Here is a 26672-nt window from a genome sequence, read left to right on the forward strand (position 1 = left end):
AACTACATGGCTACGTTGACGGAGCCATTTAGATTTATTTATTTGGCAAAGGGAAATGAAGCCGCGATTTAAATAATCGTGGCTTCATTTAAATTTACATGGCTGCCGTGCTGAGCCGACAAACAGAACCAAAACCACCACAAACAGAACCAAAACAAAAGAACTGAATACAGAGTGTGACAAATTACAGGTCATCTCATCAACCCACAGAGTAGCAAACATAAGCAAGAAGTGTGTGTGTGTGTATACACATTATTTACTTTTGCAATCTCAGTCTTTCCAGAATGACAAATTGAAAAGAAAACACATTGTATACCAGTGCCTCATCAAATGTTGGAAATAAGACTGAATTATCAGCCGGATGGTCTACCATAGAACATCATCTAATATGGAAGGTGAAATTGTGCAAATCATGCAGAAAGGCTAGAAGGATTCAACTCAAACAGTCTCTCCCACCCTCCTTCCCATTAGCCCAAAAGGTAATCCACATCCCCCAAAGTTGAACTGCAGAGATCTCATTGAAACACATACCAAATAAAGATCTGAGAATATTACTGATGGGGCACAGTACAGCATTGCTAAATAGGGCATCATATTAAAGAAATAGATAATTTTATTATTGTCCTATCATGAGAGAGGCTTAATGCTGTGACAATTGCACAGAATATTTCTACAAATGGAGTAAATGACTTGAAAGTAATAGTCTTATTATATAGTTTGCTATCAAGAATTGAGTGGTAAGTTGATTAAAGGAGCTGACCTGGACACACACACAACTGAAACTGAAATTAGCAAGACAGTCTGATCCACTGGATAGGCCACTGATGTAGGAGTCAAAATGTTGGGGTTCTACTCCTGCATCTGCCATTGACCTGCTCTGTGAACTTGGGCAGGTGATCTCATCCCTCAGTTTCCTCATTGATTAAATGGAGATAATGAAACTATCTTTAATGAAGTTCTTTGGGATTCATGTACTGAAAAATTGCAAGTTCTAAGTAATAGTAGTAGCAATGATTTATTTACTTGGTGTAAGATGAGGATGCTGATATTTTCTCAAGCAAATCAAGGTAGAAATTGATTAGTTATATTTTCATGGTAATTGTATCATAAAATTCTAACTGGAAATGGAGGGACCACACATGATTTTGTTTGTTATAAACTCACCAAGATATGACAATAATTCTGTACTCTTTACACATCTAAAATTTAAAACACAACAAATATACTGTCAAGATCTGTACATAAAAAAGATCTATTTAAGCATTTTACCAGGTTCTGCCTTTTCGTTTAATTCACTTCCTTCTATTTGCTCTTTTAGTTTTCCTTGCCAACTTTTGCACAATTAAATCATTATGTAATCCCAGACCTTCTTTTCTTTATTGGTCTCTCTTCTGCAGACATTTAAATAATGTTAAAGCAGCCTTAAAAGCATTTGAGGGGAAACTATTGATTTGTTTGCCGTTCTTCCACATCAGTTGCTGACTGCTCTGAGCATAATTTCTTAATAAAATGCTGGTGACCCCAGTGTGTTAGAAACCTAAATCTTCTAATTCATCCAAAATTAGACATAATATTCCATCTGTTGCATCCCCTGTGCCAAACTGAAGTCAATATTGCTACAGTTCTTTAACATTCTTTGAGCTCAAGAAACCGTCAATTCTAAGATGACCGATGGTGTCTTTCTGCTTTTTTAGAGCTTCCCCTGTATCTAGTTAGTAAAGTAAATTTTTTAGAATCATTGAAACATTACATATAATTGAAATAATTGTGGCTAAAGTATAAAACACTCAAATATAATAGCTAATATATGACTCATTTTACTTTTTATGTCAACAATATTTAAGAATGGATTTGTTTTATTAAATCCTTATACAATCTATGTACAAAAGATGATATACATGTCTGTTGCAACTTCTGGGAAAAAAACATAGCATAGTTATGCAAAGCATGGCAAATATTTGATTCTATTTACAGTTATGCTACTAAAGTGCCAACTGAATGCAAACTTTTAATACTTCCAGGGCCAAGTGAGGGAATGACAATTCCATAGACTCCCTGAATGAGAAATTACATTGAAAGATACTAAGGGGCAGTGCATCCTGCTCGCTATGCTTGCCAACTCCCCTCTCTGGGGGTAGGCAGCCCCAACTCCCCCCATCCAGCCATCGGGGAGGGCCTGGCTGAGGCGTGGTAGCCATGGCCTGCCCCAGCTCTCTCCCCACATGGGGTTGGGCTGGGCTGAGGCTGGCCTAGCTCTTTCCCTCAGAAGGGTTGGTCAGAGACCGAGGCTCTCCCCCTGCATGTAGGGTCTGAGGTTGTCCTGGCCCCTGCTCTTCCCTCCCCCCATCCCTGAGGCTGCCCTGGCTCTTGACCCCGGCCCCTACCCCCCACTAGCCCTGGTTCTTCCCTCCTGCCGCTGGCCCTGATGCCACTCCAGCTCTTGACCCTCCGGCGTCTTCCATTCCCACCTACTGGCCCTGGCTCTTTCCTCCCCTCGGCCACCAAGGAGGGGAGGCCAGGGCAAGGCTGGTCCAGCTCTTCCCCCAACCTATGGAGTATGTGAGGGGGCTGGAGTTCAGGGAGGGGACATGGATCCTGCCTCCCTAGAGCATCAGGGAGGGCGAGAGAGTGGAGAGGACACATGGCTCACGTATTCTGCTACCCTCGAGCACCGAGGAGGTGAAATGCTACGTGACTTTCAGGGCCACATGGTTTGTGACTTCCCCCACTGGAGCACCAGAGTCTTTGATGCAATTGGGGGTTTTGGGCCTTACCTTCAGTAGGTTCAGGAAGGGCTCTGTTCATGAATGGCATGAAGGGTGATAGGCCAAATGTCATTACTCTTTTAAATAGAGGGGAGATGTCCAATGCAGGTATTCCATAGAGAAGGTAACTGGATAAATAGCTTGGGAAATGAGATAAATATAGGCATTCATTAAAGGAACTAATGGGAAGTTGTCAGGGACTCCTGTGTTGGTACAGCAAGAAGCCAACCCTCTCTCTTCCCCACTTTATCCCTCCTACAATGAATGGTAAGGGCCTGACAATGCATTTGTGGGAAAGACTTGAATGGAAAAAGAGTGGGAGCTCATTAAATATTCCCTCTCTGGTAACTATGGAATAAACGTGGAGTTACCTGCACTGTACAGTGTTATTGCCAGATAGTCCTAGAAATCTAATAATAAAGTTCCGGACTGATTTAGAACCCTGTCAAATGTTACTGCAAATGTGTTGGATTAAATGTTGGACCTAATGCTAAACAAAATACAAGAGCAGAAAGTACAGGTTGGACCTCTCTGGGTCTGGCACCCTCAGGACTTTAGTGGTCCCTTGCCAGAGCAGGGAAGGTCATTTCTGTCCCTCCTCCCTCTGCACAAGGTTCCTCTCCCCCTCCCCAGCTTGCTGCCAGTTTCCCAGACAGCTTCCCCCTGCCACAGGCCCCTCTACACGCAGGGCTCCTGGCCCTAAATGCCACCAACTACATGGCCCCACTGCCGCGCAGTCCCCTGGCTCAGATTCAGTTGCACCACCCAGCGGCAGTCCTGCTTGGACTCCAGCCTCACTTAGCAACCCCGCTGCGTCCCACCCTCATCGGGCAGCTCTGCTGGGTAGCACTTAGGTGCCAGGTTCTTTACTGCCCCATTTCCAGGTTCCTGGCCTCACCACCAGGCACCCTCAAGGCTGGGTTACCAGCTATGTGGGGTAGCCCTGCTCTTTCCTAGTCCCACCAGGAAGCTGAACTGCTGGGAGGCAGCAGGGCTGCCAGGGTCCCAGTTGTGCTGCAGGGCAGCTTTGATTCTGAGCTTCCCGGCACCACCGCTTGGCAACCACGCTTGCTCCTGGTCTTGCTGGGTGTTTCACCACTAGGTTGTCTCTCCAGCTCCACCGGAAGCCTCGTTGCCTCCTGCCTCCTTTCATGTTGCCACCGGGTAGCAGCCCTGCTGCTGGGCTCCCGGTTTTGTTGCCACCGGGCAGCCCCAATACTGGGCTCCAGCTCTACTGTAGAGCTTCCCAGCCACCAGCCCTCCACAGGACTTACTGGTCCCAAACATCTGTGATCCTTCCAGACCAGAGATGTTGCACACCAGAGTGTCCCAATTGAGAGAGGTTCATCCTGTAGTAAGAAAATCAATTAATCTGACCATACAAACACATGAATGCTTTTTTTGTGTTATGGGAGTACTTACGTAAAACAGGTTTGCAGGATGGAACCCAACGGTCATAGTGTAACTATATCATAATTAATTAAAATATAATTATTCTCACTCATTTGTGTTGTTGTAATGCATAGGTACCCAAGCCAAGATTGAAGTCTTGTTGTGCTAGTCATTAAATAGATAGTGAGAGCTCAACGAATTTACAATCAGGGGAAATGACTGCACTCATTTAAAGGGGGTAGGGGAATGATTAACTGAGTTTGCCAATGGAGTGCAGCTGTGATTTATGGTGCAGGAGGGAGAGAAATGAAGTTAAAGACTGCTGTAAAAGGTGAATAGTGATCAGCTTCACACATGCACACCCCTGTAAAATCTTAAGGTCATAGAGCTGCAAGCCAACGGTTGAATACACCTCTTCTTGAGAGAGAAAGGAAAATGCCTAGACTGTACATAATGCATTGACTGTAACAAGTGGGTAGTTTTGCATCTGATATACAAAAGTACCAATCAGTTAAAAAAAAAAAAAGCTACTTTTAAGCCTCATTTTTTATTGAAGAATCATCAAGTTATAAAGTTAAACAAAGCAAGCTTAGTCTGTTAATTGTTTTATATTTTTATCTCATAATAAACTCTTGGAATACACTCATGAATTTATATTAAATTGTAAATATGCACTCATTCATCAGTTTTTCCCAAGTGGTGCATAAAGGATAACAAAAGAAAAGTTTGGTTGTTCTTGTTCTTAAGTAGTCGTTACTCATTTTTAAATTCAAAATTAAAGGCTGTGGTAATAAAATTAAATGTGGTGATTTATGTAATACAGTAGCTATGCTTTTTACCTAAGTTTCATGATTTTCTGAGTGACATATTTGAAATGTAAGCCTTATGCATGAAGTTTTTAAAATATCATCATAAATATCTGTGTAGGTAAGTGTATCATTTTTGTATTAAATGAGTTAGGCACTGTATAATAGTTGTATGATCCTTTTTCCTGCTTTGTGACAGCAAAAATTATTTAAGAGCAGTAAAAACAAATGAACATGTAATTATTCTCAATGTAAAGTAATGGTATGTGGTTAACAAACAGCATTACCCTTTAATTTTTTTTTAGAAAAAGTGAACTATAATATCCTCTTCCTGAGTATTTTTTTGAAAATACAAATGAAGAAATATCAAGACTTTTTTGGAGTTGTCTTTCGTCTAATATTACTAAATATTTATATTTGCATCTTTAGATATTTTGCCTAGTTATGTTGAACATACTTTGTAACATATTAGGTGGAAACATAATGTGTGTCATTAGTTTAACAATAGGGGGTAAAGCAGATGTCTCCTTTTGGTTTATGATTCCAATAAAAATAGAAATTTCATAATTTAAATTGGCAATCTCTATCTCTTTTTAGCCTTTCATTCCTTTGAAGGAATTGGAGCAGTTTAACTTTGATATTCAAAAATTGCTTGAACCACTGGAGGCTGAAATTCAGCAAGGGGTGAATCTGAAAGAGGAAGACTTCAATAAAGATATGGTAAATTGGTTGTGATGGAAGTATGAATGAACTAGGTTTGGAAATTAAGAAAAAAGCTGGGGCAGAAATTAGAAACCTTTGCATCTAGATCTTTACCCTGGACTTAGATAAATTCTAATTGAACTGATTTATTAAGAACTCAATGGGCCCAGTTTAGCATTTATTATTCTGAGTAATACATTCGTTTTAGTGACATTTTTTTTCTGGATAGATATTGTATAAAGAAACAATTCTGTATTAACGTGTGTGGTTATAAATACTGTAGAGCAAACATGCAGTGCAGATTTTGTACTACTACTAGAGATATTATTCATCTCAAAAAAAGGAGTGAAAGTGGTGGACTTTCCAGACAGCCTTTTAATAGTCTATACAGGTTGAATCTCTCTAGTCCAGAACTCTATTGTCCGGAAATATCTGTTGCCCAGAATTATTTTAATTAGCTGGCAGTGTTCCCTCTAAACTGGGGGACAGCACAGCTTCACAAGTGATTAATCTGCCCTGCCCAGAGTCTCAGGGCTGACTGGGTGGTTGATTAATCCCCTTTGAAGCTGTGCTGCTGACACATCTTAGAGGGAACACTGTTAGCTGGATATCCACTTTTCATGTGTGTGGCCAAGTCCCGACTCTCAGTATTCTGTGCTGTTATTTACCCCTAAATGTATTCTAAGAGCCTAGCAAGCAATAGAAGTGTTGGTAATGTTGCTAGACAATATTGACCTCCTGTGGTTTGGAAAATTATCTGGTTTGGAACCGGTCAGATCCCATGAGTGACAGACTAGAGAGATTCAACCTGTACTAGAAAAAGTTATGCCATGTCAGCTATAAAAAGCTAGGCAATTAGACAATGAAGAATGTAGACAAATGCAAGTTTAATGTCTATTGAAAGAAACAATATGCAGTTTTCATATGCATTGATGAATTCTCCTTTGATAGTATTTATTGCATATAACGTTTGTTGTGCATTTAGCTCTTTTGTTCATGAACAATCTGCCAATGCCATTTACCATTTGCTATTTTTATGCAATGAATACCCTTAGGACAGTAGGTAAAGTAGCTTCAACACTGAAAGGGTTAAAAACAATGCCATGCACTGCTACTCCTACAATCCAGAGGAATACATTCAGGCTCTTTCACTGCAATGCCATACCTTGGTGGGCCAGTGATAATGGTCATTCTGTACATGTTTGTTCCTTTCTCTATGGATTAATTAGCCAAACTTTTCAGCAAAATCAAATACCTATATCACTCATGAGGAAGTGCTGGGAATTATATATTTTTAAACAGATGTTTAAAGCCAGTCATTTGTGAATTCCGAAATCAGAGTTAACACAGCTGTTTGTTACAGACAATAATAAAGTTTTACAACAGTGTTCATTAGAGTCTTCTGTTTGGAACATATCAAGCTTACTGCAAGCAACATATCTTCAGCTGGAACAAATTCTCCAAGGCTTATTGTGACCCAATGTCTTTTTCAATAATATAGTTTAGTTCATATGTAAAGTGGATTTCATATAATAAAATCCCCAAATTGAGTGGTATAAGTTTGATACATCTTTTACAAAGAAAAAGCAAGAGAGATTTTGCAAGAGTGCTTCCATAGAGACTTTTTTCAGTTTTGGTGTATTTACCATGACAATTTATAATGCAGTTATAGAAACATCTACCTTACATCTACCCTTGAATCAACTTCATTCTACTGAAGATTAAACAAGGAACTTCTGTTGTGGTTCTTGTGTTCTTCTTTTCTGATGCTATGCACTTTCTTAAAGTCTGAAGTTCAACCAAGGATTGTAAAAACACATAAAAGTTTTAAGAAATTTACTTTTGTTTACTGTTTGTTTCATACAGAAAGAAAGATTTTTTTTTTAATAAAAGGAGGGGAGGAATGTTTTACATAACTGTTTGAACTAGTCATAACTTGTGGACATTGCACAGAAACTTATCTCAAACAACTGCAGGTTTTCAAGTCCTGTCTTAATGACACCTTTCAAGAGTGTTATGCGTTTTTGGTACTGTGGTTAATAGAAACATTGAATTTCTACTATAAAATTAGGAGCATACACTATGTGATCATTTCCCTTATGAATGTGTAGGATTTTTATGCATAGGTGTCTCTTAAGGTTTGGTTACTAATTAGATTAAAACACAAATTATGCCTGTTATTTTTTTTAATCAGAGTGAAGACAATGAGGGTACTGTAAAAGAATTGCTGCAAAGAGGGGAGACACTACAACAAAGCATCACAGATGAGAGAAAACGAGAGGAAATAAAGATAAAGCAACAGCTGTTGCAGACTAAACATAATGCTCTCAAGGTATAGGAGCCAAATTATGAACATGTTTTCTAAAATAACAAGTAATTTTTTTTTGGTTTTCCCATATTTTCCTTGGATAAATGAAGCATAACTGTTCTCTTGCTGACTAATAATTTTAAACAGTTTAACTGTATTGTACATATATTCGCTTCCACATTTCTGGTCAAAATGTTTTCAGTCTCTTCAGAGGTATCCAAAAAAAATTACTTTAATCATCTGGGTAAAAAAGTGATATTTTATCCCTATGATATTATAACTTCAGATGATTGTGGACAATTAGACAAGAAGGACAATAACTCAGCATATCTTGTAAATATTATATCTACTGCACTTCAAACACCTTGCTTTCATTAGAATCACTTGTCAGAGAGAATTTTTGAGAGATTTTTACTGTGCAATTTAACTTTTTTTGCACTGAACAAAAACTAAATCTTGCTAGCTCTGTATGTCTTCATGTCTGACAGTTATGGATGCTGTAAAATGTTTGTGGCGATGCTATATTGTACAGTATTTTGCATAACAATATAGTTGGGACCTTATGACTCTGTGGGGTTCGCCTAGCCCAGTACAAGGTGGTTCTTTCACTACCTGCCCTATAATCTTGGGTGTCTCTGTACTGTGCAGCTTTGGCTTAGACCCTTGACACCAAATATTTTGTTTCCGACACAGTGGTCTCATGCTGGTTTACACCAATCCAGTTACTTCTTTCTAGGTGACCCCAACAGCCCTTCCCAGTCTGTTTCCTCAAACTCTATCCCCTGTGGTGGCTAGTCCCTCCTACTGAAGTCAGAAGTTCACTGCCTTGAAAGAACCACTATTCAGAACAGCTTGTTAACTCTGCTGGCTTACACATACACCTTAACATGCAGTATTAGTAAAACTAAGAATAACTTACTTAAATGTATGTTTTTGTTAATTGATTGTGAACAAGAGTAAAAGAGGCATTCTTGAGTTCCAAAAAACAAAAGTACTGGTAACATATTTTTTAGGGTGTAAAACTTAATTCTAACAATACCTAGCTCTGCTTTCTGATGTTTCTTACACCAAGCTGTCAGTATTCACCTGCCTGTTTCATCAGGTCCCATTTTTCATTGATACAGAGCTCTGGTTACTTTATTCTCTCAGGTGATAGACACCCTCAAAATCTTTCAGTAGGCAAATGAATAGCCCTTTTTCCTTGTCTCCATCATATTTGGTTCAATTTGTAATTGAACTGAAGTGGTGGTTGCCTTTCTCCTTTTTCTGGGAAGAAGGAAGAACTATTTTGCCTCTTCGGCCTGTTTGTAGACTTGGAAACATAATGTCAGAAAGTATCCATAATTTCATATACATATATGTGCCATACATATTAATGGTGGCAGTTTTTATCTGATATTTTGCAAGACACATTTTGAGTGAACATTGTAGCAACATTGTGGGAGTTTTATTTGAGATTTATTGTTATAAAACAGGGAGCCCCTTTCTGTTTGACACTGAGGTGCTTTAGGATAACAGGCCTTCACTGCATCTGGTGACCAAGGGGCTGATTTTCAGAGCACCATAGCTCAGCCAAATGCCCTTTTAATTAGTGCCGGGACAGTAGCCACCTGCAAACCATTCCTTGTAAACAACCAGGTAGTAAAACCTAATTGTTCAAGACAAGCTTAAAAGGCAATAAGCATCTGGATCACTGGAGAAGAATAAAAAAAGACTGGCAATGAATTGAAGGAGTCCTACAGACTGAAGGACACACACTTTGGGATGATGGAGGAGTTGTTTTAAAGTAGGATGTCTTTCATGATTAACCACACTGCCTCCTAGTGCCTAACTTGGAACCTATCAATGCAGATTTCTTTTTCCTCATTGCTGTTGCTTGAATTGGTACATCACAATGCCATCCTGTATCTCAAGATCTTTTGTTGTTGTTGCCGATGGTTATTTAAAATCCCATTTTAAATTTGTTGCAGATAGTCATTTAAAATCAGAACTGTAGCAGTGTTCCAATGGGATGTAACAATATTTCAGTGAGATCCCATAGAAGGACAACTTAAAAAAATTACTGAATTATGATAACATGCAGAAGAAAGGACTAGGTTCCACAAACAACACATGTAGATCCTTCCCAAGATCTATTTATTTATTTAAGGTTTTATCGGGGTCATCCAGGGATTGAAGAAAGTATCTTTTATTGAATAATTGGTTGTTAAATGATACATGATCATGTAAGCCCTCATGTTTCAGGATAGTAGATAATGGTTACCTAATTGGTGGTTAGAAGGAGACTTTCCATTGGTGTAGATCATCTAGTAATTGCCTACTCTATTATTCTTGAGCCCTACTCTGAAGCATTTGCTAGTCAATATTGGGGCTGGATTACTGGACCGATCTAGTATAAAGTGGCCTAAATTCTAAGCAATGAGAGTGCATATGAATCTGAATCATCACACTTATTATAGATCTTTTTTCCTTCTCTCTCTTGCCAATAGTCTTCACTAAGCTCTCTTTGGGTTAGGGGATTTGATATGTTTATGCTTTGTTACTATTTATTAACAATATAGCATCTTTGCTTTCCAGGTGGATTTTCTCAAATTTTCACTGATTTTTGTGGAGTCATTAAAAGGGTGCTAAAGACTTCATGGTGTTCTATATATTTTTGTGAAAACCTGAAAAGTTCATTAGGTTGCTTTTGAGCAAACCACACCAAATCACACCACATGCATGTAGTTTATAATGTGTACTAAAGGTGAAATAAGAGAACCATTTGCAGAGTTGTAATGTATTGCCTTTAATTATGATAAAGTGGCATTCCGATCCATGTTATTGACCAGATCATTACGGGCTGTGTTTACAAGGAGTGGGGTGATTGATTTTATTTTTGGTGACTCAGTAAATGCATTCATCCTTGACAGACAAAACTCAATGGAATATCTAACAGTTTGATCAGATTCAAGCAGAGTATATATTATATAAAATGTATAGGAAATAATGTAACTTTTTTTGTTCATGGTATGTAAACCATTTACAAAGTAAAAATAACAATAATATAGTGTGCACTGAACTCCACATTCTGTCCTTTTGTAACACTAAAGTAAAACAAATTTTGAATATTGCATCATTAAGTACCTTTTATAATATTCTGTACTCAAGTTTGACTGAGGCAATAACGTAAACTTAATATATTCATGTGTGAACATAGACATTTAGGATGTGTCTAGAATACAGGGTTTTGTCGACAAAAGTGGACTTTTGTCTTCAAAACTATACCTGCATCTATACTGCCACTGAGTTCTGTCGACATAATGTCGACAAAACTCAGCAGTTTTGTCGACAGCTGTAAACCTCATTCTATGAGGAATAACGCCTTCTGTTGGCAAAGTTCTGTTGACAGAAGACGTATTGCATCTACATTGTCCTGTCGACAAAGCGGCTTGCATTGTCGACAGAACTGGATGTAGTCTAGACGGTCTTTGTCGACAGAAGCTTTGTCGGCAGTATCAATAGACAAAACTTCTGTCAACAAAAGCCTGTAGTCTAGACGTACCCTTAGACTCATGAGGCAGAGTTTTCACATAAATTGTTCTCTCCTCATTAAAAAAGCCCTATTTGTATAAAATATATCTCTGCATAGAAATGGGGGGGGGGGGTTAGTAGCCTTTCATGAGTCCCAGATTTGAATTTAAGATGTCATGAAGTGGGAAACTCACCTATGACTAGATTTAAACTCGCCTAAATCTCCAGCTGTCTATTAAGGTGCTTTGGTCTTAGCGTCCCTGAATATTGCTGAATTTCTCAGCAAATAATTCAGGAAGTAAACACGCCGGAGTTGTAAAACCCCTCTCAATAGTAAAAGTTGCTTATGATAGATTCAGGAAAATATATAGGTTGTAGTCAATTAATCTTATCCGAATGTAATTAAAAAAAAACTGAGCTAATGACCTTAGGTACTTTAATTTTTCCCCATATAGTATATACACATGCCATCAGATATATTGTAAAACTTTTATTGATATTCTAATAATGTCTGCACTGTGAACAGGATTTGAGGTCTCAAAGAAGAAAAAAGGCTTTAGAGATTTCTCATCAATGGTATCAGTACAAGAGGCAGGCTGATGACCTATTGAAATGGTTGGATGACATTGAGAAAAAGTTAGCCAGTCTACCTGACCCCAAAGATGAACAGAAGCTAAAGGTAATGATGTTTTGGACTGACAATGGTAGATTTGTTTTTTGGCTCACTATTTTTTTCATTTAAAAAACAGCAAATACAACAAATCTCTATCTTTATTTTTCTATACACACAACAGTACTTTTATTTTCTTGTTTTATAACAAACATATCGATAGTATAATGAAACTGGCATATTTATTTTGTTGTAGATATTATTTCTTGTATTCTTGTAAATGGTATACTGAATGTCATGCAAGTGATATAAAACACTAAATAAAATCTATTAATAATGGACAGTGTGCACTGTATTAAGAAATATCAAGTGTTTTCTAGTAAAAATTGTAATTGACTTTATGTATCTTTGTTCCAGATGAAAAAATGACTTATCGATAAATGGATGACCTCTTTCTCATGTTAGCACATTCATTTTCATCAAAACATTCACATGTCACTGTCAAAATTCTATAGATTTATTCACATATTGTCAAAAAAAATTCTGGTTTATTTTGCATCGTCTTTCTTTGCTTCATTCTCTGAGTTTCCCACAAAGTTGAAAAAGAAGTTAACTAATATATTTGTACACCTTCTAAACAACTGTGTGTACTTGATATGTTAGTTTTAATAGGAAAGAGTGATCTCCATCTCTCCAATTGCCCATCACAGTGCAAGGGAGAATTAGACAAATGAAATTGTTGGCCTATGTTAATAGCTTTCAGTGTACATTAGTAATTAGCATCTCAAAAGTCAACTGGCAGGAAGATTCTTGAATCTTAGTTTTGTTTGTTTTCCCTAACTGTACAATAAGACTTGACTGTACATTTCTATTGTAACAATAAAGTGGAAAATTTTTGAAATGAGAGTTCTGACAGAAGTATTTTGCTAATTCGAAATGGATTAATCTAGTTAGCTAACTGCCCTGGGCCATGTATTGATTTTGCTCACTAGGATATTGATGGAGAATTGGAGAAGAAGAAAGAAGATCTGAATGCGGTGCACAGGCAAGCTGATCGCTTGTCTAAGAATGGGGCTGCAAAAGCAGTGGAGCCAACCCTGATACAGCTCAGCAAGCGCTGGCGAGATATTGAGAGCAAATTTGCTCAGTTTCGAAGACTCAACTATGCACAAATTGTGAGTTGTTACTGGCAAACCTATATGTTTGCAACTACTAGTGCTAACAGAATCCTACTAACAATGAGTTTTAGGTCCAATGTCAACTCTTCTAATAACACAAACTATTGTCAATAAGTGGGAGAAACTTCAAATTCCAGTAAGAAAGAGATTGTTCTCTTTTGTTCTAAAAATGCCCTCAAATTAAATCAACCAATGACAGAAAACTCAGCGATGAAAAAGCATGTTGATTTCTGTTGCTTCATTCTTTTTTCCATAACATTACCAGTTTAAACTTCTCAGATTACCATACATTTTTTCAGTAAACATGTAATTCAGAAACAATGCATTATTTTCAAACTACCATCCCATGCAAATTATAATTCTGATTTTTTTTATTCATAGTATATAATACACACACTTAGGAAGAGATTGTAGAATTTCTTCTTAAAGCTGTATTACATGTGCATTGCCTTCCTCTTCAAACACTTCAAACATCAGAAGAATTTTTTACTCAGAAATTGTATTTTGGCAATTGAGAGTGTGAAAGCACCAGTTTATAAAAGTTTTTTTCTTTTTAAATGATTATAAAAAATTTAGTCATTCTTAAGATATAATGATTACTTTAAGACCTGGATAATAAGGGGATGGGGAGGAGAAAGCTGCCACTATTTCCGGTACCTAATCAAAACAGACATCATGCAACATATTCATTTCACCTCAGAGTTCAACTTATACAATATACAAAAAATTGCCTTATGCTTGTCAGTGTTTATCATCAGGTCTTTACTATGGGATCTCCCTTCTTGTTCTACTTCTGTGCTCACTTCTTTCCCTTTCAATTATATATTAAGATGAAGAAGATTTACTCAGGAATATAATCATTCATACTAAAGAAGTTGTTCACCTGGCATGCTGTTCTGTAATTCTTAGTGGCAAAAATGTGTCAACAAAAACACTTTGAATCTTTTTGTTGCTGAATCTTGATGACAGATGGGACAATGGAAAGATGCACTTACGATTAATAAGTGCTTTATTTTACAAATATCGGGCAAGAGAAATAAATGTCTTTATCTAACAAATAAGTGATGATGCACAAGCTTTTGTTCCAAAAAGTCCTTTCTTCAATGCACTAAGGTTTTTGAGTATGGGCTTATTTTTTGGATTGAAATTATATGTAAAGAATAGGACTGGAGATACACGTGCAACTAATAAATAATAAAAGAAATATTAAAATTTGTTTACACATTGTCTTGTTCCAGTTGATTACTCTGTTAAGCTTATGTTTAATATTAAACTTAATTATTATGATCAATCAATATCATTAATAATTTACAGTGAGCTAATGCAGGAAACACTATTTAGTAAACTGTTTTACCCCTATAATGAGTATATTCTTTTACTAAGGAAATGGATTGTAAGGGTATACATGTTCTCTACATATATTCTGTTTGCATTTCACTATTTATGTAATGTACTATGCACTTTAACAAAGGAATTGTATACACTTTTAAAACTGTACTAAGAAAACAATAAGTAATGTTTTCTGTGACAAAATGTGGAGAAATAGTTAAATAAGGAAATAAGGTATAATTATTGAAATTAGTCAATAAAATAACTTGTATTGAGTTCTTTAGTTTTTCTAATCACTATGTAATATTTTAAATAAGGTTATATTTTAAAATGCTTATTGTATGCAGGAATCCATCTACTAATGTCTGCCTATGAAATTGAATTCTGCAGCTATTCAATGGAATTTCTTCTGTATAGTATATCTTTTCTTATGCGGTCTTCTCTTCATAATGATGAATGATAACTTGCAGTGTTAAGAATGGCAATGACAAGACCCATATAAAATATGACTAGACTTTTACAATAGGAATTGAAGTTTGTGAGTGACAACATGTTCTAATTATTAAAATTTGCAAATAGATGAAATAGAAGCCCTTGTTTACAGCTTTTAGCTTTGGTTTAACTGAGACTCATTGTGTGAACTTTGGCAACTCACTTAACCTCTCATTGCTTCAACTTCCCTTTTAAAAAATTAAGATAGGTAAATATTATCTCACAGGGGTGTTGTGAGCATTAATTAGTGATTATGAAGCACTTGAAAAATGCAAGCTAATCATTATAATATGAGCTGATTTCAACTAAAAAGTATTTCTTCAGATTTTCCATATCACCTCTAAAACAAATTAACTAATAAAGCCTACAGTGAAAAACAAATAAGCAAAGGGAGAGTATTAAAAAAGAAAATGTAAGCCTGAAAGGAGATTCCCCTTCCCTTAGTTAGATGCCATGACAGCAGGTCAGTACCATAAGGTGCCCACTATTTAAAAGTGATCTATTAAAAAGCCATGAAGGTTCACTTCAGTCTTGAGTTGTGTAAATTCTTCAGACACTGATGGATTAGCCACTGGACTAATGGATCTCATGCTCAGGGGTCTGGCCAATTGGGGATCCCAGAATCATGGACACGCTTGTATCCTGACCTGATACCCTGGTAAGAGCACCCTACTAACAAGAAGCATGGGGCAAGCCCCTGCACTCTGATCTCACTCCCCCTGCCTCCCCACCACCTGTGCACCCATGTGGAGAGGGGAGGGGACGCACTTGTCTTATCTCAGAGCCCTTCAAAACTGTAATCTGCCTTTGGCTTCAGAGACAATCATTGAACTTCAGTGTGATCCCAGTGAAAACATATATAGTATCATAGGCTATTTAAATTATGCATAAACATTGTTATCAAAATTGCTGGAACTTCATCAGTTCAAAGTACTGATAACAAGAAACTTCACAGATATTTTTTGTCAATGTGCTATACATAATTGGATATATTAGTATCAAATCAGAAGAATTTTGCTCCCCAGGTTTACTTGACCTCATTTTTTTTTTTCTGGAAGATGTGCAAATATCTATCTTTGAGAATCTTCTCACTATTTTGGACATCAGTATGTTTAGAAGGATTTAGGTTTAGAAAGATTAAAAGGATTGGCAGTAAATGTTGATTTTACTGAATACAGGCAGTCCCCAGGTTACGTACAAGATAGGGACTGTAGGTTTGTTCTTAAGTTGAATTTGTATGTAAGTCGGAACTGGTACATATTGTAGGGGAAACTCTAGCCAAACATTTCTCCAGAGCTCAGTTTTATTCTCCCACACCTCACTTCCCTCAGTCCTTTATTCTCAAGCTGAGGTGTCTGCTGAGAAACCCGCTCCGCATCTCCCTGGTCTGCTGGGGGGAAGTAGCTAGTGCGGGGTTGCCTCACCCCATTTGTAAGTCGGATCCATGTAACCCGGGGACTGCCTGTACACACAAAACAATGAAAACTTTCCATTTATAATCAAAATGTATAGATTAACCAAGACAGAAAAATACTGTTTTTGAAAACTTATAAGAGATTAATTTAAGGATATTTACTTTGAACATTTTGACATGTGGTAATCACATCTATGTTTTTACCAGATAAATATTTTATACCTGTGTCAATGCTTAAAACCCATAATTTTGTATAACTGAAAATGTAACTATATAAAAATTAAAAATTAAAATTTATATTTGTTGAAATTACATTAAAAATATATATAAAAAATTGAATCCTGCCAAACCTAACTGTAGTTCAAGGTGTAATAGAAAGGAGGAATAATATCATCCCTTGTTAACAAAAAGGGAGTTTCAAATAAATCCACTGAATATTCTCTTTCCTCCCAATTGACCATTTAAAGAGAAAGAAATGTTAGTACATTAAACAGAATAATGTTTTGAGAGAATATGGCAACCATGAGAGGAAGAGGATCATTTGGATATGCACAAGACCTGAAACCACCTCTGTTGATATCTCCTATTCTAGGTGGATGTTTGTAAATATTCATATTTATATGGATGCAAGAATTCTGTTCGTTAGACATTTGAGAAATACATGCACAAAACTGGAAATAACAAAATAACTTGTATTGTATTTACAAAATATACGTTAATTCCCATTTAGAAAAGGTACCAATCACAGTCAGTGTAGTCCAAAAGTTAAATTTCTAGTTAGCACATTTTGTATACAGCTCTTTGGTCTAATGTGGCATGGTAGCAATTTTCTTCTAATGAGCCTTAAAAACACTAACTAGAAGTTCTAGCTGCATGTTTATATAACAAATTGAATTACTCTGCTTTTTCAAGTTCTCAGTATTCTTTCTGCTGTTTAATACTTTTTCTTGTACTGATATAATACCTGTTGACTGTCTTTACAAATCTGTAGATTTCCTCTTAAAATAGTACTTTCTTGCACAATTTATGACAATTTTATACTTCTATATGAAAATATTTAATTTTCTTTCTTTACATTACTGGTAAATATTTACTTAGATTATTATGTTTCTTATTTGATATCCTTTTAACTAATATGACTAAGTCTGAAGTTATTACTGTGTGCACAAAATAAGTATGATAAATATGTCTGAAACAAAGCTGATGTGGTGATTAGGATTTCCTATCCATCCACCTCTGAAAGAAGAGGCAACTCACTAATCCACTTCGATAATGTGTGTCTCCTAAATCCAATCTTGATAGAGAATTTTAGTCATGATTGTGGTAATTTGTGAAGGAATTTTTTTAATATATTCTAGAGGTGACCTGACTAATTTCAATTGGCAAAAGTGAGCATTTCTCACTTCTATCAAGAAAGGAAAGCTACTTATGAATGGGAAAAAATATTGGAGAATTTTAAATTGGTATTAAAGAAGTTTATTCTTCCAGTAATGCAATTATTAAAAAGACTAAGCAACTCCATCATTGATGACTTTTATTGGTCCATGATAGCTTTGCATTACATAAAAAACTTTTTTTCTTACCAATATTAAACATTTAAAACATGCTTAGTCTCTTTTGAAATTATATAATTAATTAAAAATCTAACGGTCACGTTGCAATATTTTGTTATATTGGAATGCTGTATTGTAGTGAAGCATTTTATATCTTGAATACTTCATAAAACACTTATGACTGGATTTCAGTCCTCAATTTTTTATTTTTATTTTTTGAGTGAGTGAGAGAGAGAAAGCGAAAATGTGCCTGGTATAGTGTACATTGAATACAGTTTTTCCAAAAAGAAATGCCTTGATTTGAAATTGAATTGACATAATGAATTCACCTGAGCTTACACCTTTAAGTGTATAAATCTTGCACATTTTGGAGATCTCATAACATTCTGTGTTTTGCATGGGGGGATTGTTTTGTGAATAGTCTGGAAGAATCATCTTTGTGTTTGCACTTTGATGGCTATATATTCAGCTGGAAATGTGAGAAGCGGAGAATGAACTGATAACTTTATTTTCATCTCTGGAAAGATGATTGATACCATCATTAGAGTTATATGCTTTGTTTTATTTCACTTAGTTTCAGAGTACTATATATATCAATTATCATGGGAAGTTAGATATAGGCTGTGAAATACTTACGTTAAATAGTTGTTAATAGAAATAGAAATGGTCTGTTATTGCAGGCTAGTTTGTGAAACCCTTCATACAAGTCAGGTTTGTTCCCTAGTATACAATATTCAATTTTATTGTAAGTTATATATGGAGGGGGATGTTTTATTTTCACCAAGAAAAAAAAAATAGCCAACTTACTTTTGTGGGCACAAGCAATATTTGAGGTAACTTTCTTCACCAGTTAACAGCTCTCATAAATGAGCATATGCATGACTGACATGCTCTATAATGTTGTTATACAAACAAGAAAATAAGCCAGCTTAAACCATAGTGGTTTCATTAGTAATGTAAGATGAAATCCTGGTCCTGTTGAAATTTTACCATTAACTTCAAAAAGGTCAGGATTTTATCTATATGACAGAAAAATCAAATTTCATCTTATAATAAAAGAAAAAATCATAAGAGCCAGACATTTTATTTTCAACTACTACATTTATAAGGTAAAAAGAAGGAAGAGCAAGAAAACTAACTTCAAGTAATATTTAGTCTGTTTAAGGTAAGGGTGCAGAATAAACATTTTGATCTTGCAAAAATCAATTTCATGCTGACCATTTACTATCTACAACATTAAAGTCAATGTCAGTACTCTCAACCTGTCAAGATGGTCTTAGGTCAACCATATTCAGCACTGAGCACTCATAACACAATTTGTTTATACAGGCCTATGAGCACGATACATATCTTGCTACCATAGAAGTGTAGGGGGCTTAAATTTGTTTTAAATCGGTGAAAAATTTAAATGCATTGGAACAAATGGGTTAAGCTTTTCCCAATGAGACAAGATTCTGACTTAGATTCAGTAAAGCACTTCGGATTAATGCCTAATATTATTCTGTATCCCAAAATAAAGGGAATGTTGTGTGAGAGAAAGCGTGACCAACCTCCGAATCTAGATCAGGGAAAGTGCTCACATTACATGATTAAGATCACACACAGTTTCAAGAAAACAAATATCACCTATAAAGAAATCTTCTGAAATTGTTAACTTTCCTAGAAGTAGTGTTCATTGTTTTATCCCATAAAATCAAAGTTTCACTGAGCATTTAGCACATTTGCTATTGATCTACGACAGACATCTGGATGGATTTTAAATGGCAAATTGGAGCTTTTACAGTATTAAATATATATACATGAGAGGAGTACTATCTGCCCATCACTATAGAAGGCATTTAAATGGTTCCTGTATGGAGGTTTCAGGGCTATTACAGTAAAACCTATAATTTGGGTAGGTGGGATCCTCTCAGCTTATACCCAGATATGGTGCTGCCTGTGGGTGGGTCTACGCTGCACCCTTAGCTCAAAATAAAGCACCATTCTGAAACATCCCTTAACCCTTGTGGAATGAGGTTTACAGGGATGTCAGAATAGTGGGCCCATTATATTTCAAAATAACGGGCGTGCTCAAAAGACACAGAATAGCTATTTCAGGATACTTCTGGTATCCCCAAATAGTTCTACAGTGTAGACATAGCCTATGAGTCCTAGCATCTTCCCCTGGCATGAGAAAGGCAGAAGGAGCAGCAGGTGAGGACTTCATCTTGAAAGGGTCATGAGGTCTGACCTTAGCCAGAGAAGGCCAGAAGGTCTCACCCTATGCCATAAGCCCAAGGCCTGTCACTAAACTCCCAGGTCTTTTACCACTGGAAATTGTTCATTTTTTCCTTTTAATCAATTGGCCCTGTGAGGGAAAACACTACTTACATGCACGCACACGTGGTCAGCTGGACCAGCTATATCCCATTACTAATTCAGTATGGATACAGCTGTATTAATTTAGAATTAATAAGTCAAAGTTATTAACATAACTTAGAGAATAACTACATGGCTAAATGCCCCTTAGGCCTGATGTAGTCCCAGTGTAATCAATTATATTTTGGCAAGTTCCAAATTTCTTCATCAACATATAGTTGAAGTTCAGATTCCAGAGGGAAAAAAATCCTTCTCTTCCCAACAATAATGATAATAAATACATTTTCAAAATCAGGTTCTGTTCAAAAGTATTTGACAGTCTGGATTTAGCCACTGATCCACCTATTAACTATCCCTTGTGTGGATGTTTGGGCTTGGGCTCCAGTCCTTTAATCTGAGACTCACAAGACCAAGTCAACTAGTTTTTAATTGTGCTGCAAACATACTATTAACTACTGTTTCACATTAAATGGTGTTGAATAAGATTTGGGGATTGGTGTGTAGAGAGTGTAGCTTTTTTTAGTTTTACAGTAAAACACTTGAAAGAAAAATGAAACTCTTTGAAATGTAAAGTTAATCAAGTAAGATTTTTTTATTACATTTTGTGTATTTTTTAATGTGAGAGTTTTTAAAAGACTAAGTTTTGTTGGACGGTTTTTAGAAAGTATTATATATTCTTGTTTCTCGGGGGGAGGGAACAAAAGAACATAGTTGATATGAATTGGAGCTAGTTTTGCTGCTCTTTAAGTTTGATTTTGTTTTAAAAAGACAAAACAAGAGGAACAGACATATAAAGCTGGAGAAAAGAACAGCAAAGAGAGAATGCAGTTTCTGTCTTTGTTTACTTTACATTTAATTGCAACCATACTAATTGCAAAAACAGGACCAAGCACAAGTGCTGTTCTAGGTAGGCATGCCTTCCTACATTTGTGTCTTGTTTGTAGACTTTATAGAAAGATCACTTAATAAAATGGCATAACTCAGCCTCTTGAAGTGTTGGAGGACCCTGTGATATGGGAGGATTTCAGAACTCAGGCTACAGCCCAAAATCAAATGACAACCCAACACTTTAACAATCCTTTAACCTAAGCCCCTCAAACTCTAGTCAGTTGTCATGGGTCATTTATGGTGTCTATTTGCAGAGTAGATTGCCTTTGGGAAAGTGTGAGAAATTGATTCTGGCACTGTCTGAACTATACCTCTTTTTTGAAAAATCATAGTCCTCAATTGTTTCTGTTCTGAAGGGGATTTCCTGCACTGCAGAATTCAGTTGAATTCCATTGAATAACACTGTACCACTATGAAATTTGTCCCCACATGCATTTTGAATTCTAAAATTACTGGATTCCAGAGGGCAAAAGTATATAGAATTATCAGCTTAGCACCTTACTTAAGCACTTCCTTTTATTTAGGAAAGGTATATATGAAATGTTAGTTATGTCAAAGCCATACCAAAAAAAAAAAAAAAAAAAAAGTAAGCTACTGCATTCTCTCAATTCTGTGGGCAAAGTGAACACAGTATTTTAAAACATATTTTTTTCTATTAGATATGGTATAGTTTTTCAAGTGAACCAGTACAATATTATACCCACGTCATATAACCCAAAGAGACCTAAAAGGTGCCATGAAATAGTTGTCCAGTTAAAACAGAATACGATGAAACATGGCATTTGTTGAACCCCAACCCACACCACACATTTGACATTCTTTTATGATTTTAGTTTATCACTGAAATTTAAAATTAGTATTTGTGTTTATAAATTGGTGTCTACAGTACATCTCTGTAGAATCAAATAATATTTATCAACATTTATGAAATAGTTTAACTATGACTTCTTGGATTTAGGTATCATTAAGATAGAAGATGGGATTAAATGGAATCTACTCCTAGCTACTTGTCCCATTTAGACTGCAATGTCTTTTATTTGTGTGTGAAGTAAATGGATTAAATGGGATCTAAAATGGATTTCATGGTAGTTGTTACATGTGCAACTTGTAATATGATAAAATTAATTTAATAATAAAATAAATTTACATTTACAGCATTTTCTCATCTAGGTTTAACATGTAATTGTGAGTTGGCTTCAAAAGGCTGACCATTTGTGAAGTACCTGGATCTTCTGTATAATCATATAATTATCACTGTTCATCTTTTTCAACTCGTTCACAGCCGTAGGATTACTATGCTGGGGGAAAAACCCCCTCAAGAATATGCAATGCATGTACATGACATGAGTGATCCAATCCTATATTTTTATAACTCCTCTTTACTTTTAATATTGTTATTTAAAAGCAATGCTAGCCTTCCACATATAAAAGTGCTGACAATTAAAAAAAAAAATCATGAAGTGGTTTTATGTACCTCTTTTTTTCATTATACTTACCTTTTTCTCCTGTCAACTACTGATCTAACATATGTCAAATTTTGCAGATGAAGTTAGTATATCTGCATTATAGTTTTGAAACAAGGCACAGATATTGCAACTTAGAACATGTTGAACTCCATCATTAATGCTCATAATGCACAACTGGATGTTCATCTGGTACAGTGTAATATGACAATGTTGAGGGCTAAGTCATTCACTAAATAAATGCATTTTCTTTTTACTTCTGAAGCACTCCCCAGCCCAATACCAATTCAGCATGATAGATTATTCACAGATGATCAGAAATGGAATAGTAGGAATGTTGAAAGTCAGGATTAAGATTTATTAGCAGAACTGTGTGTGGATGAGTCCATAACATCTTTTTTGTACTATTTCTGACTGTAGCTAGTTTTGTTTGACTGTTACTTGTGCGAACACTAGATTAATATTTTTATTTAAAAACAACATATATCCATTTAGTCCTTACTAACTATGAAAACCACGGCATGTAATAATTCATCATTCAGTTGGCTGAAAATGAATCATAACTTTTCTTGGCATCCTTCTATTTTGAACAATGATGAAGAACATGGATGCAATTATAGGGAAGAAAAATGTGATTTCGTTTTTTTTAATGGAATAAATGAGTTCATCCTAATTCATAGTTTCATGGCAAGCAGCCAACAGGTACCTTTCAAATCCACACATGGCGCTAATCATGGCATGACAATCAGAATCTGCTGAGAGGTGGCACAGAACTTGAACCTGAAAGGATGTACTATAGACCCACACCTGTGAAGGGAAGCTTTGCATTTCAATTGGGTTATGAAGGTCACAGGCATGTCACAAGGAGGGAAGCTCACACTTTTTGGTGCCTGCTAGGATGTTGCTTTAATGGTGGCTCAAGCACAGTTTAAAAAAAAATCCAATTCTGCATTTTTAATAATGCTCTTTCCTGTTAATAGTATTCCAAATGTTTCTTTCATAGGATAAAAATTGAAAAAGTATAGTTTCACTGTGACTAGCATAATTCATCTCATGCATACAGAGAATCAGAATGAAAACCATTAGTGAGCCCATAACATCAGATACAAAAATAGGTTTAATTAAGAAACGTAAGTAATATCAGTGCTTACTCATAGGAGTTTTGTTTTCCTAAGATGGAATTCATTTCCATTTTTCAGAGTTTGAGTGGGATTTAAGTAATATGGTGACATTATGTTGTCTCTGTACTTTCATTCTAAGTGGTTATATCATTTAAACTTTTATAATTGTAAAGCCATATAAAATGTGTTTTTGCAAGCAAATGTTTTTATTTTTCTGAAAAAAAATCTGAACATTATACTCCAACCAAACAGGTTACTGATATAGGTCTTTATCTTGTAAGGACTTAAATATTTAACATTCAGCACATCAGTAGTCTCATTGATTGTAGTGCATTAATCTTTCAGGGTATGTCTACACTACCACCCTAGTTCGAACTAGGGTGGTAATATAGGCATACTGCACTTGCAAATGAAGCCCGGGATTTGAATTTCCCGGGCTTCATGTGCATAAGCCGGCCGTCGCCATTTTTAAATGCCGGCTTGTTCGAACCCCGTGCCGCGCGGCTACACGCGGCACGGGGTTCGAACAAGCCGGCATTTAAAAATGGCGACGACCGGCTTATGCAAATGAAGCCCGGGAAATTCAAATCCCGGGCTTCATTTGCAAGTGCGGTATGCCTACATTACCACCCTAGTTTGAACTAGCGGGGTAGTGTAGACATACCCTCAGAGACTGAGCCCATGGTGATTAAAAGGACTAGATTCAACATTGAAAAAGCCTCCTTACATTAAAACATTAGTGTAGTTTATACAAAGTGCACATTTTTCTTTTGAGGTTGTGTGCATATGTCTTTTCTATGTGATTGAGCTCTCCACAAGTGTCATAGCCATGCATGAGGAGGATCAGATTAATGACTGCAAATAAAACAGCTACACTACTATTTAATGGCATTAATTGCATGTTATTTATTGTTATGTAATGTTAGAGTGATATTTTAATGGTATCAAAGAGCAACACCACATCTTAAAAAAGGTCCTGATTCTTTTCTCATTGATGTTGCATCAGTTTAGTTATTTCCTTGGAGTTACTGCAGATTTACACTAGTTTAAGTGCAATTTGATTCAATGGCTAAAATCTGAATACAAAGTGGATTTTAAAAGAGTGCTGAAGATTAAAGACATTTTCTAAAATTTTAATCCCTGTAATAGGGATTTAAAATATATCTGCACTTGACAGAGGTGTCTTTTTCATGCACTGAGAGCTACCTGGTCATGATTGACAGAGGTCATCCAACCTCATGATGACAAATTCCATATCGTCAGTACCCTTTTGATGTATTTTATAATATATTTACAGTTACAGGGAATGCACCATGACCATGCTGAATATGTAGAAATTGTCTGCCCAAAGAGGGGCTGACCATAGCACTTTCAACTGCCATAATAAGCAGCTAAGAAAACCTCTACTTAGTGTAAACAAATTCTGTACATCCTCCAGGTCTAGATTTTCCTAATATTAATGGCAATAATGCATTTTTTTGTCTCATGATATCTTGATATTAGGCACTGGTTAGTCAATCTTGAAATGTTTGGAGGTTTGTTTTAGATAAGTATCTTAACTTATCCAAAACTTTGAGCCCTGCTGCCCTGTGAATGTCTAGAACTTTCCTGACACTCTTTGCTGACCACCAGCATAAATCCAAACTATTCATGTTACCATAACTCTTTTGCATTTCCCCTCCCCAACTCTCTACCTTCATCTGCAGTTAAAGGGTTATTTTCCCCATTGTTTTGTCAGATATTCTTCAGGGAGAAGTTAGGACTCTCCTCTCAATTCCTTTCCCCTGTCATTGGGATGGGGCCATGAATTGTCCCAGAAGTCAACACTGCTGACAATTTCTCTGTTTTGTGTTCTGATGCTTTAGTCTCCATCGTCCATTAGGTCTAACAGAAGAATTAACTGTTAAAAGAGCACAGCAGTAAAGAGTCTTCTCGTGCTCTCAACTGCATTCTAGATCAACCAAAAATAAAAGTTTGTGGTGGTTTGACAAGATTGTGGGGATTTACGGGAAATGAATGGCTTCAATAGCAGTGATTTTGAGACTCTTCCTGTCATTTCAGGAGTAGGGAAGAAGACTCTAGGACAGTGCTACTCAACTTTGGAAGCCCCAGGGGGACACAATGATACTCACAGCACATGCCGAAGGCTGCAACTTAAGTGTGGTTGCATATACATGCAAATATATATGCAAATATTTGCAAATAGCTTCTTTCACATTGACGGTCATGAGTACAAAGCACTTCCCAAATTTCCCCGGTGCTCCAAATACCTCCTCCCTGGGGGCTAGAAATGCTGACACTCTGTACCTGTCTGCTCCAGCCAGCCCATCCACTTGTGTCTTTCGATGCTCACCCAGCCTGGGAGACACCACTCCATTGTGGAGCGTGTTCCCAGTGGAGACCTTTTTCAAAGGATCCCACCCACGGCCTGCATGTTGAGCCCTATATAAACCCAAACTACACTCTGGGCTGCAGGCCACATGTTCAGTGGTCACATAAGGTGGAAAGAAGTGAATGTAATTAATCATTAACCAAAGCAAGTTGATTCTGAAAAGATTCGAACGGATTTGTAGGTATCAGCATAAAGATGGATGTAACAATTGAAGACAAAGTAAATTGAATACAAATGAAAAGATGTTTTTTAAAAAATCAATGATAATACATATGTTTGTATATAGAAGGGGAAATGAAACATCTGTGCTACCAGTTTCTCAGCACATTTAATAAATAGCTGAATAGTTCTTGCATGTTTCAGCTTGAGTGTTTTAAAATTGACTGTT

At 36.3% G+C, this 26672-nt stretch overlaps 1 protein-coding gene across 12 annotated transcripts in view; it reads left to right on the plus strand.

Moving 5' to 3' along the window:
* DMD (dystrophin) overlaps positions 1-26672 on the plus strand; it is a 2135104-nt gene that overhangs the window by 977486 nt on the left and 1130946 nt on the right. For all 12 annotated transcript variants that reach the window (XM_075916549.2, XM_089775838.1, XM_075916586.2 and 9 more), the window contains 4 exons: positions 5561-5683; positions 7860-7997; positions 12013-12165; positions 13089-13271. In XM_075916549.2, the coding sequence (XP_075772664.2) occupies positions 5561-5683; positions 7860-7997; positions 12013-12165; positions 13089-13271 (597 nt within the window). The remainder of the gene's footprint in view (positions 1-5560; positions 5684-7859; positions 7998-12012; positions 12166-13088; positions 13272-26672) is intronic.

The sequence above is a fragment of the Pelodiscus sinensis genome, chromosome 1 (assembly GCF_052426305.1).
Source record: "Pelodiscus sinensis isolate ZL-2025 chromosome 1, ASM5242630v1, whole genome shotgun sequence".
Taxonomy (NCBI): Eukaryota; Metazoa; Chordata; order Testudines; family Trionychidae; genus Pelodiscus; species Pelodiscus sinensis.